Source organism: Salminus brasiliensis, chromosome 20 (genome assembly GCF_030463535.1).
Source record: "Salminus brasiliensis chromosome 20, fSalBra1.hap2, whole genome shotgun sequence".
Classification (NCBI taxonomy): Eukaryota; Metazoa; Chordata; class Actinopteri; order Characiformes; family Bryconidae; genus Salminus; species Salminus brasiliensis.
Genome location: NC_132897.1, coordinates 6813477 through 6827018, shown reverse-complemented (window position 1 = coordinate 6827018; position 13542 = coordinate 6813477). Strand labels below are relative to the sequence as shown.

Sequence of the window (13542 nt, the reverse complement as noted above, 5' to 3'; positions counted from 1 at the left end):
AAAATAGTTGGATAATGTCCCAACATGATGTATGAAACACATATAGATCAAAATAAGTGTAAAAAATCACCATGAGTTTTTGCACCAAAAATGCCAAAATACATAAGGCTATATAGCCTTACCATCACATGCATTTTTGGGCAATTTTTCAAAATTCCCTACATCATGTAAAAACAGTTAAAATAGTTGGATAATGTCCCAACATGATGTATGAAACACATATAGATCAAAATAAGTGTAAAAAATCACCATGAGTTTTTGCACCAAAAATGCCAAAATACATAAGGCTATATAGCCTTACCATCACATGCATTTTTGGGCAATTTTTCAAAATTCCCTACATCATGTAAAAACAGTTAAAATAGTTGGATAATGTCCCAACGTGATGTATGAAACACATATAGATCAAAATAAGTGTAAAAAATCACCATGAGTTTTTGCACCAAAAATGCCAAAATACATAAGGCTATATATAGCCTTACCATCACATGCATTTTTGGGCAATTTTTCAAAATTCCCTACATTATGTAAAAACAGTTAAAATAGTTGGATAATGTCCCAACATGATGTATGAAACACATATAGATCAAAATAAGTGTAAAAAATCACCATGCGTTTTTGCACCAAAAATGCCAAAATACATAAGGCTATAGCCTTACCATCACATGCATTTTTGGGCAATTTTTCAAAATTCCCAACGGCATGTAAAAACACCTAAATTAGTTGGATAATGTCCCAACGTGATGTATGAAACACATATAGATCAAAATAAGTGTAAAAAATCACCATGAGTTTTTGCACCAAAAATGCCAAAATACATAAGGCTATAGCCTTACCATCACATGCATTTTTGTGCAATTTTTCAAAATTCCCAACGGCATGTAAAAACACCTAAATTAGTTGGATAATGTCCCAACGTGATGTATGAAACACATATAGATCAAAATAAGTGTAAAAAATCACCATGAGTTTTTGCACCAAAAATGCCAAAATACATAAGGCTATAGCCTTACCATCACATGCATTTTTGGGCAATTTTTCAAAATTCCCAACGGCATGTAAAAACACCTAAATTAGTTGGATAATGTCCCAACGTGATGTATGAAACACATATAGATCAAAATAAGTGTAAAAAATCACCATGAGTTTTTGCACCAAAAATGCCAAAATACATAAGGCTATAGCCTTACCATCACATGCATTTTTGGGCAATTTTTCAGAACTCAAACCATCATGTAAAAACACCTAAATCAGTTGGATAATGTCCCAACGTGATGTATGAAACACATATAGATCAAAATAAGTGCAAAGGCTATAAGGCTATAGGGCTATAGGGCTATAGCCTTACCATCACATGCATTTTTGGGCAATTTTTCAAAATTCCCTACATCATGTAAAAACACCTAAATCAGTTGGATAATGTCCCAACGTGATGTATGAAACACATATAGATCAAAATAAGTGTAAAAAATCACCATGAGTTTTTGCACCAAAAATGCCAAAATACATAAGGCATATAGCCTTACCATCACATGCATTTTTGGGCAATTTTTCAGATCTCCAACCATCATGTAAAAACACCTAAATCAGTTGGATAATGTCCCAACGTGATGTATGAAACACATATAGATCAAAATAAGTGTAAAAAATCACCATGAGTTTTTGCACCAAAAATGCCAAAATACATAAGGCTATAGCCTTACCATCACATGCATTTTTGGGCAATTTTTCAAAATTCGCAACGGCATGTAAAAACACCTAAATTAGTTGGATAATGTCCCAACGTGATGTATGAAACACATATAGATCAAAATAAGTGTAAAAAATCACCATGAGTTTTTGCACCAAAAATGCCAAAATACATAAGGCTATATAGCCTTACCATCACATGCATTTTTGGGCAATTTTTCAAAATTCCCTACATCATGTAAAAACAGTTAAAATAGTTGGATAATGTCCCAACATGATGTATGAAACACATATAGATCAAAATAAGTGTAAAAAATCACCATGAGTTTTTGCACCAAAAATGCCAAAATACATAAGGCTATAGCCTTACCATCACATGCATTTTTGGGCAATTTTTCAAAATTCCCAACGGCATGTAAAAACACCTAAATTAGTTGGATAATGTCCCAACGTGATGTATGAAACACATATAGATCAAAATAAGTGTAAAAAATCACCATGAGTTTTTGCACCAAAAATGCCAAAATACATAAGGCTATAGCCTTACCATCACATGCATTTTTGGGCAATTTTTCAAAATTCCCTACATCATGTAAAAACAGTTAAAATAGTTGGATAATGTCCCAACATGATGTATGAAACACATATAGATCAAAATAAGTGTAAAAAATCACCATGAGTTTTTGCACCAAAAATGCCAAAATACATAAGGCTATATAGCCTTACCATCACATGCATTTTTGGGCAATTTTTCAAAATTCCCTACATCATGTAAAAACAGTTAAAATAGTTGGATAATGTCCCAACATGATGTATGAAACACATATAGATCAAAATAAGTGTAAAAAATCACCATGAGTTTTTGCACCAAAAATGCCAAAATACATAAGGCTATAGCCTTACCATCACATGCATTTTTGGGCAATTTTTCAAAATTCCCTACATCATGTAAAAACAGTTAAAATAGTTGGATAATGTCCCAACGTGATGTATGAAACACATATAGATCAAAATAAGTGTAAAAAATCACCATGAGTTTTTGCACCAAAAATGCCAAAATACATAAGGCTATAGCCTTACCATCACATGCATTTTTGGGCAATTTTTCAAAATTCCCTACATCATGTAAAAACAGATCAAACAGCCAAAATACAGATTAAAAATACAAAAACAGATCAAACAGCCAAAATACAGATCAAAATAAGTGTAAAAAATCACCATGAGTTTTTGCACCAAAAATGCCAAAATACATAATATAGCCTTACCATCACATGCATTTTTGGGCAATTTTTCAGAACTCCAACCATCATGTAAAAACAGTTAAAATAGTTGGATAATGTCCCAACGTGATGTATGAAACACATATAGATCAAAATAAGTGTAAAAAATCACCATGAGTTTTTGCACCAAAAATGCCAAAATACATAAGGCTATAGCCTTACCATCACATGCATTTTTGGGCAATTTTTCAAAATTCCCTACATCATGTAAAAACAGTTAAAATAGTTGGATAATGTCCCAACATGATGTATGAAACACATATAGATCAAAATAAGTGTAAAAAATCACCATGAGTTTTTGCACCAAAAATGCCAAAATACATAAGGCTATAGCCTTACCATCACATGCATTTTTGGGCAATTTTTCAGAACTCCAACCATCATGTAAAAACAGTTAAAATAGTTGGATAATGTCCCAACATGATGTATGAAACACATATAGATCAAAATAAGTGTAAAAAATCACCATGAGTTTTTGCAACAAAAATGCCAAAATACATAAGGCTATAGCCTTACCATCACATGCATTTTTGTGCAATTTTTCAAAATTCCCAACGGCATGTAAAAACACCTAAATTAGTTGGATAATGTCCCAACGTGATGTATGAAACACATATAGATCAAAATAAGTGTAAAAAATCACCATGAGTTTTTGCACCAAAAATGCCAAAATACATAAGGCTATAGCCTTACCATCACATGCATTTTTGGGCAATTTTTCAAAATTCCCTACATCATGTAAAAACACCTAAATCAGTTGGATAATGTCCCAACGTGATGTATGAAACACATATAGATCAAAATAAGTGTAAAAAATCACCATGAGTTTTTGCACCAAAAATGCCAAAATACATAAGGCTATAGCCTTACCATCACATGCATTTTTGGGCAATTTTTCAAAATTCCCTACATCATGTAAAAACAGTTAAAATAGTTGGATAATGTCCCAACGTGATGTATGAAACACATATAGATCAAAATAAGTGTAAAAAATCACCATGAGTTTTTGCACCAAAAATGCCAAAATACATAAGGCTATAGCCTTACCATCACATGCATTTTTGGGCAATTTTTCAGAACTCCAACCATCATGTAAAAACACCTAAATTAGTTGGATAATGTCCCAACGTGATGTATGAAACACATATAGATCAAAATAAGTGTAAAAAATCACCATGAGTTTTTGCACCAAAAATGCCAAAATACATAAGGCTATAGCCTTACCATCACATGCATTTTTGGGCAATTTTTCAAAATTCCCAACGGCATGTAAAAACACCTAAATTAGTTGGATAATGTCCCAACGTGATGTATGAAACACATATAGATCAAAATAAGTGCAAAGGCTATAAGGCTATAGGGCTATAGGGCTATAGCCTTACCATCACATGCATTTTTGGGCAATTTTTCAAAATTCCCTACATCATGTAAAAACAGTTAAAATAGTTGGATAATGTCCCAACATGATGTATGAAACACATATAGATCAAAATAAGTGTAAAAAATCACCATGAGTTTTTGCACCAAAAATGCCAAAATACATAAGGCGCCTTACCATCACATGCATTTTTGGGCAATTTTTCAGAACTCCAACCATCATGTAAAAACAGTTAAAATAGTTGGATAATGTCCCAACGTGATGTATGAAACACATATAGATCAAAATAAGTGTAAAAAATCACCATGAGTTTTTGCACCAAAAATGCCAAAATACATAAGGCTATAGCCTTACCATCACATGCATTTTTGGGCAATTTTTCAGAACTCCAACCATCATGTAAAAACAGTTAAAATAGTTGGATAATGTCCCAACGTGATGTATGAAACACATATAGATCAAAATAAGTGCAAAGGCTATAAGGCTATAGGGCTATAGGGCTATAGCCTTACCATCACATGCATTTTTGGGCAATTTTTCAAAATTCCCAACGGCATGTAAAAACACCTAAATCAGTTGGATAATGTCCCAACGTGATGTATGAAACACATATAGATCAAAATAAGTGTAAAAAATCACCATGAGTTTTTGCACCAAAAATGCCAAAATACATAAGGCTATATAGCCTTACCATCACATGCATTTTTGGGCAATTTAGCTGTGCGGAGGAAACATTTCGCTGTACAGTGTATACTATACAGTGACAAATACGTGCACCTTTACCTTTTACATATAGATCAAAACAAGTGTAAAAATTACCATGAATTTTTGCACCAAAAATGGCAAAATACATAAGTACCATCCTATGCATATGCACTTATTTAAAATGAGTGTAATAAACTGACATCCATACGGTGAATAATGTTCACTGCATTCTCAAATATCACAGCATGATCTGCATTTTATTCAAATTACATGTATTGGGCTTATGTGTTGTGCCTGATGTGAGTTTGGGGGGTTTATAGAGCAGGCAAAATCTCTATTCTCTGAGAACATAAAGAACACTAATTTAACTCCAGCTGCTTTTAAATTTCTTAGTTTCTCGACTCAAACAGTTCAATCTGATTAGCTGCAGTCAGGAGATGGTGTTCCAGCAAATTCAAGGAGACTTTAATTACATAATCCAGTTATTTAACCGTCTCTGAGCAGACGGGTCTCATTCTGCTCTCAGAACATTTCAGCACATCAGCTCTGGTTCATCTTTAGGAAAGCCTCGTTTGATTTCAGAGAGCCTCTTTAGAGCCTCCAGTATTATATTTAGAAGCTCTACAGGGAGCAGTAAGGAGCTGTGACTTGGTTCGCTGCTGAGGGTGTGTGTATTTTTAGTCTGGACTGTTAATCTGCCATAGCGTGAAGAGGCAGTGCTGGGCCAATGCACACCCAAAGCACAGCCAGTGCTGCAGCCTCCAACACTGACAAGGAAAAGATGAATAGCCTTCATTCCCTGGGTTTATTAGAGGCAGTCAGGAGTGACGATGGAACGTGGGCAGACAAACACTCATGGCGGGACAGGGTGACATGTTGGAGGCCTGTTCTCCTTACTCTCTCTACTTGCTCCTCTGTGAGTCTATGCTGGTTTCCTCCCTCTCTGTATCTGTTCAGCTGTGTGGAACAAGCCTGCAGCGTGTTATGCAACCATCCCACCTCTTTACAGTCTATTAACAAAGCAATGAGCTTCAACTCGTTCACCCAGACTCTCATTAGAGCAAAGGCCACATTCTGAAACAAACTCTATTCAGCAAAGAAACGTCCAGCTCAGTGAAAACTGGACTGTATTCACAGCAACGCAGGGCAAGGTTCTCTAAAGGAAAACTACAGTGCTTTTTAAGCTAATCTCGCTCCCAATCACAATAATGTCAATGGACAAGTGCCAGAATCGCTGGTACTAAACTGCCTGTTGCAATAGAAGCCAATGGATCAAGTGAAAAAACTAGACATCCCATGAAAACCTTATTTTTATACATATTTAAAATCTGGACACTATTGAGAGGACACTGCCACAACACTTACTACTTAAAATGCCTACAATGAACTGCAGATGATCAGAACATGGCGAGAGAGGATTCTGGAGGAGTCTTTTTCAAACACTCAGACATTTAGCCTGGTTTGCTCTTAACTGTTGAAGTGAAGCAAATGAATCTGGAAGGGGGTTAGAAATCATCTCAGAACAGTAAGAAATCAGCCATTCCACTGTCCGCTAAATCAGTTATAAGTGGTAAATATTAAAAAAAAACTGCCAGCATGGTCATATCAGACCATCCTAGCCAGTTCAGCCCGAAGGCAGACCTCAAGATGTGTATGGAAGTCTCCAACAATCCTAAAATGTCATCATGAGACCTACAGATAGCTCTTGTTGCCACAGTTGATGGCAAAGTACAGCTTCTACCATCGGAAAGAGACCCAATTCAATGTGCATATGTTAAAAATGTAAATAAAAATATGTTTCAAAAGACAAAATCATGGTGATTTTCACAGGATGTCCTAATTTTTTCACATGGCTGTAAGTAACTGTCCATTGGATTCTACTATAATACATTCCGACGGTGATGTCATTTTAGACAAATGATTATAATCTACAGAATTATCACAAGAAAGTTAGAAAGTACCACATTTCAGCCCATCTATTTCACTCTCTACCAGAAAGCAAGTCCTTCTTTTAGAAGATGTTTTCTTTGCTTATAATTTAGTGCAATTTGTTTCATCGCATAAATTGTTCGGTATTCTGAAATCATCACTATCTAAAATCATACAGGTTTTTGTATTTTATTCTGTTTTATTTGAAAGAAAATCACTGGGAAATGTAAGGAGACATTCTGCAGAAGCAGTATTAATCTAAATTCAGTGTAAAAATTGCTGAAATACAGAAGACCATCGCTTGCATTTCCGGACTGTTCTAAAATGTCTTTTTACAAAAATACTTAAAAATGTGATGCGTTATATTCAATATGCTGCAAATCATGCTTAGAAACAACTTTTCATCGATGCATTAACACTGTCGTTACCTTTGTTTACAGGCATTTATACAAAATTACATAATTTTTATGTCAAATAAAACCCTGTTACACGTCACAGAGCTGTGTTTTAATCCACAATTAAGCCTAGAAAGCCTAGAAAGCCTCGCTTCAATGCAAAAAGTTCTGTATGTCAGCATAACAGATTTTTAAATCTAAATATTTAAAGACTTTTTTCATGATACATCATATTTATCACGATACATATAATCACAGACTAAAGACATCAGTAACAACAGATTCTTATAAACTACTATTCAGATCCTCTTCTGCACTGAGAACAGTTATTTTCTATTATTAACATCTGCTGCTCTTCATCTTATTAAACCAGTCTAATCACACTGTTTGTAATGAAACCTGCAACTGATTAGTGTTTATTAAGTACTAGCAGTCTCCTCCATATGCTTAGAAAAGCTTATAAAGCACAATATGATAAAATATTGTCATATTGCCCAGCTCTACTCTGAACTAGTGTTACCTGGAACAATAGTGGAACCCTTTTTGGTGCCGTTTTAAAAGGTTTGTTAACATTTCCAACTGATTTTCCATCATGAGGAAGAGCCATCTAGCCACACAATGGGACAGGTTGTAGAGTACCATTTCTGTAAGTGCCTATTTAGAACTATTTACACAAAACAATCACATGTAATTTGACTGAGGCGCCCAAACATTTAGACGATGCTTTGTTTGTATAGCTTATAACTTAGTGCTTTAATCCTTTTCATTGTACACATTTTTACCTAAATATACACTATACGTCCAAATGTTTGTGGACAACCCTTCTAATGAATGCATTCAGCTACTCAATGCTGAGAAAGATGTGCAAATGCACACAGACAGCTTGTCTAGTCCCCGTAAAGAAGCATTGCCAAAAGAATAGGACTCTCTGGAGCAGATAAACCTGAACCTATTAGCACCATGCCTAATGCCAGGCGTGGGCTAGAGGGGTATAAAGCCCCCCAGTACTGCAACCGTGTTCTCTGGAATGATAGTGGCGCTCCATCTACTGTATTTGGAATTAGAGTTGGGGAGTTGGGGAGTTGGGGATGCTTTCCCTGTACTGTAGAGACAGTCACTCCAACAAAAGCAGGATAAGTGGAGTTAAGAAATGAACTGTATTTTGGGAGAAGGACCATGCCGTTAACGCTTCCTTCCCCAGGTTATTAAGCCCTTGATATAACCCCACCTTTCAATTCATCCCCTGTCAAACAAACTTCGCACCCATCTCCACCCCATCACCCCACCGCTCTAATGGAGGGGCTAGGCTTAACACAGACACACACACAGACCACAGGAAAGCCAACGCAGACTGCTAGCCAAAACACTTTCTGAGTCTGCCCTCCCGTTTCAGCTCAGGGTGTGGTCCGCGCTTTAGGAACAAACAATAAAAATTGGGTGTCCCAATACTTTTGTCCATATAGTGTATACTGTAACTATCAGCCCAAAGCTGGTTACAAAGCAATGCTTTCTTACTATGTACATGACAACTAAACACTTATAATAGCATCTTCTGTTACAAGCAAAGGGTAAAGGAACAGGGAAATGTGATTATTGATTCTCCTTGGTACAAAAACATCTATAATGTAGACGCTGAAGCCTTCCATTCATACAGACTCAATAAAGAGCCCCTGCATGACTCTGTATGGGTGACATAACAGCCCTCTCCCAATTTCTAAGCTGCTCAGCACTTTGCGCTGCTTGTGCTCATTAGTCCTGAGCTACTTAAACAGAGAGATGACAGAGGCAGATAATCACAGCTGACACACAAACAAAAAGACACAAAGCTTCAAGGGTCGCGTCCACTACACACAGAGAGAAGAGGGGCCCCTGACCACTGATCCAAGACTACGCTCGCTTTTCGCTGATGTACATTTGCTCGATGTTATTGGTGTCAGTCAATTTTAAGGTTCCACTGATTTATCAGTACTTATCTGAAATTAGGCACCAATATTAATAATAGACATTATTCGACTGTACTAACATGATGAGAATCACTCAGATCTGAGATAAAGGAATGTGTTACTAATCAAAATCCAGCAAAAGCTGCTGCCCTAAGAATAAAGATAAAAAGGTAAAGGTGCACGTATTTGTCACTGTACTGTAAATGTGTCCTCTGCATTTAACCCATCTGTGGTAGTGAACACACACACATACACACACACACACACACACACTAGTGAACTAGGGGCAGTGAGTACACACACACCCAGAGCGGTGGGCAGCCAACTCCAGCGCCCGGGGAGCAGAGAGGGTAAAGGGCCTTGATCAAGGGCCCAACAGTGGCAGCTTGCCAAGCCTGGGAATCGAACCCACAACCCTGTTATCGATATCCCATATTGTCAGAAATTGTCAGAAATTTGATTAAGAGAACTATCATACATACTCTAAAATGTACTGTGCAGAGGTTTTAGGCCCCTTATTACAAGATTATAACCCAATACAACCCAATTTCTCGCAGCAATAATAGAGTTTTTACTGTAGAAGCTCCAGATCTCATTCGGACAGATGCAGGTAAACATAAATACAGTAAAAAAGAACAAGAACTTCTCATTTGTGAAGAACAGAACTTGGTTCCAACCATCCAGGTGTTGGATGATGACTATAAATAATACTGGACTCCATCAGGAGAGCTCTGGAGATGCTTAATGAACACAGTGATGGGAAAACCATGATGTTTTGTAGTATGTATGTTGTATGTTATTAGGATGTATTCTACTATCACTGTTTTACTGAGGAAATAAACACGGGCAGACCTATCCGTGTAGTTTGGAAGTCAGTGTTATCTAGTCCCCACCGTTCTTGTTCTCATCACTGTCCATTTGTTCAACAGCCTGGAACACGAGCTTCCATAAAGATAAACAGAAAGCATCCCTCTTTGCTCTCCCTCTCTCTGGTCAGTTTCTATGGAGTCTATTGACATTACAGAGGCAAGGTGAGAGGACAGAGTGGATGGTATTTACACTGGCATGCCAGTTTATTGCCTTGTTATTTTGTAACTCACTGGCCATTTTATCAGAAACACCTACCACAGAAGTACTCAATATGAGATATTTTAGAGTTCATGATACATTATTTGGGATCATAATTAGTCATGTTTAATTGGATTTACTGTGCTGAAAAATCAGATCTAATATATTGGCAAATCATGTTGTTTGATGAATAGACCAATAGAAATGGTTCAAAATAACTTGGACTAAAATCTGTTTTTACTGACTTCCATTGAAACTTCTACTGTAAAGTCACTTTATGGAGATCCAAGCAACGCCATGTACATTTCTATGTGTGTGTGAATCTAGGCCAGCCAATGCCTATTCTCATTCTGCGACATTCCACACGTACACTCCCTCTCGCTGAAAAACACACGTGTACTCATACCTCTTACCCTCAAGCTCCCAAAACAACACCTCCCACACAAACACTCAAAAACCCACAGCAACATTTCAAAACTCCCAAAATACCATCAGTGACGAGCACTACAATTAACCACAACACAACCCTCACAGTCATCACAAACCAAGTACCCAGTGTCTCAAAAATAATCACATTAAACCAAGTCATGCCTTCTTCTGCGTGTCTCTTCATGCCCTGTTTATCTACTGACTCTTACAAGCAGAGCCTTATCTGTGTCTTCACTCCCATTCCTGGCTGTCGTCTGTTCTGGCTATTATTAGCAAATTGTTATTAGCAAATCTATTAGCAAAAGTGATGGTGATTTGTGCACTTGCTCTTGTACATATATATATATATATATATATATATATATATATATATGCATGCTTGTGTGTGTGTGTGTATATGACCATACTAACCGTTTATAAAAGTATCCCACTGTGATTCCCACGCCCAGGAGGATGATGATACCCATCATAAGAATGGCGAAAACGTTGCCTGAAAGAGAGCACAGCAGCAGAGCAGAGTGATGAGCCAGAAGCAGACAACCAGCACCGGACTTACTAAAAAACTGAAGAGAGTCTAGGTATGTGTATTGGCAAACAACCTGGGAGTATGATGCGTATCATAAAACAGGGTTTACGATTCAATATATCGCGGTATAAAAACACACACCATCATTTGCTTAAAAGAACCAGCGGGATCTGAAGACAGAGCAGAACTCTGCAAACTAATGATCGGAGTTTAAACACAACCGTAAATGAGCCACTGTCTGCCAGCAATCTTTTTACGTAAACATTAAAAATCAATACTGAGTTTTAATTGGTGTGATAAAACAAAATAGTGTGATACTTCGATATATCAATGTTGCCTTACAACCCTAACAGAGACGGTCATCTAGCTGGACAGAACAGAGGAAACGTCTCACTGGATAGTCCTGAACGTTTACTCCACTGCTGTTAATACAAATCATGCTTTGAGCGCTCCCTTGTGAACAGCTGTACACTTGTATTTGTTGAAAAAAGCAGTATTTGGACTGAGGCTGTAATTACAGGGCCTTACACAAGTATGACTCGGGTAAAGCAACGTTATGGAGGTGCGGCTCTACCAGCGTTCCGGTCAGGACACGCCATTCTCTGTATTAAAGTCAGTGGGGCATCGGTATGATTTTGAAGCTGTTTGTGAAGCTGTTCTATTTTAAGGTGAATGCTGCATAATGTTGCTTTAAATAAGCTAATATTGTATTCACAAAAATCCTATGTATTTTTGGAGCCAGTTTCCTAGACCCAGAATAAAGCTATGCCTAGATTGGTGATGGTTCCACGGACTGTGCGATTACCACACAGACAGTTCTGCTGCAGCTCTGGTACCAGCTAAAGACAGGAAACCTCTTGACTTACAGCTCATTTGAATGAAATGGAGCACCATCTTTGGAATTTCCCCACAGTAATCCCAATCACAAGACCTACCCAAAGTGCCCAGGTCGTTCTTCTTCGTGGGTCCAGTCCTGACCCGCTGACTGACCCCCATCACCGGCTGCACTGCGGCTCCCTCTGGCTGCGCGGCCACAGATTTTGCCTGCTCAGACATCTCCACTCTGCCAGAGGTGGGCGCTGGGGAACTTTCATCTGTGGATCAGAAGATCATTTGCCTGAATCCATATTCAGACAGGATTTATAAGATACAGAGTGAGTTAATATATTTGGATTGAAGTGCTGCTCTGATAGAAACATTCTCACTGTAGAAAAGCTGAAGACAGTCCATCAATAGCACCGAATCTATCAGTGAGTGTGTGCTGCATGTATTTTACTGATGAAGACTTAGACAGAATTTCAGCTTAAGCAGCTGCTGGATGAAAATAGAAGTGAATATAATGGACAAGTGCTGTGTAAAAAGGCTACACAATATATTTTCTGTTCATTTTTGGCCCAACGTCTGTGTTCTCGTTACTTTAAAGAGTATATCCAGCCTCTGCTGATCTGCTGGTCTTCTGCCCTCTCAGCATATTTGAAAAAATGGGGGTTGTTAACAAAAGTGCTACAAAACATCCTTTCAATCTCTTGGGGGCTGACAGGCCAGGTTTGGAACAGCAAAAGTGAATCTTATCAAATGATGATAATGCTGATAATATATATATATATACACACACTATATATGTCCAAATGTTTGTGGACACCCCTTCAAATGAATGCATTCAGCAACATTAAATTAGACCCATGGCTGACACAGATGTGCAAATTTAAACACATAGCCTGTCTAGTCCCTAAGATTAGGACTAGGATTCTCTGGAGCAGATAAAGGGATAAAGGGGTATAAAGCCCCCCACAACTGAGCTGTGGAGCAGTGGAACTGTGCTCTCTGGAATGATAGTTGGTGCTCCATCCAATATTTTTGGAATCAAAAATATCATCCAACATCCTGACCTTACTAATGCTCTTTTCGCTGAATGCTATCAAATCCTTACAGCTATGCTCTATAATCTAGTAGAAATCCTTCCCTGGACAGTAGAGACAGTTACTCCAACAAAAGCAGAATAAGCTCTTTAATTATTATTATATTTTAAATTACATTTATTTTGGGGTGAAGAAACCATGAATAAATGAGTAGCAGGTGTCCCAATACTTTCTGCAACCATTTTCAGAGACATACACCATGTACTGTTCATGCCCAATTGCAGTGCTACTCCCCAGCTCTATCATGAACAGACAGGCTGATTAAACACAAAGATTCACGT

At 37.4% G+C, this 13542-nt stretch overlaps 1 protein-coding gene across 1 annotated transcript in view; it reads right to left on the bottom strand.

Annotated features, from left to right (window-relative positions):
• Positions 1-13542, bottom strand: part of pik3ip1 (phosphoinositide-3-kinase interacting protein 1) — a 28825-nt gene that overhangs the window by 10690 nt on the left and 4593 nt on the right. The window contains exons 4-5 of the mRNA XM_072664709.1: positions 12278-12436; positions 11228-11306 (exon numbers count right to left, since the gene is read on the bottom strand). Coding sequence (XP_072520810.1) covers positions 11228-11306; positions 12278-12436 — 238 coding nt within the window. The remainder of the gene's footprint in view (positions 1-11227; positions 11307-12277; positions 12437-13542) is intronic.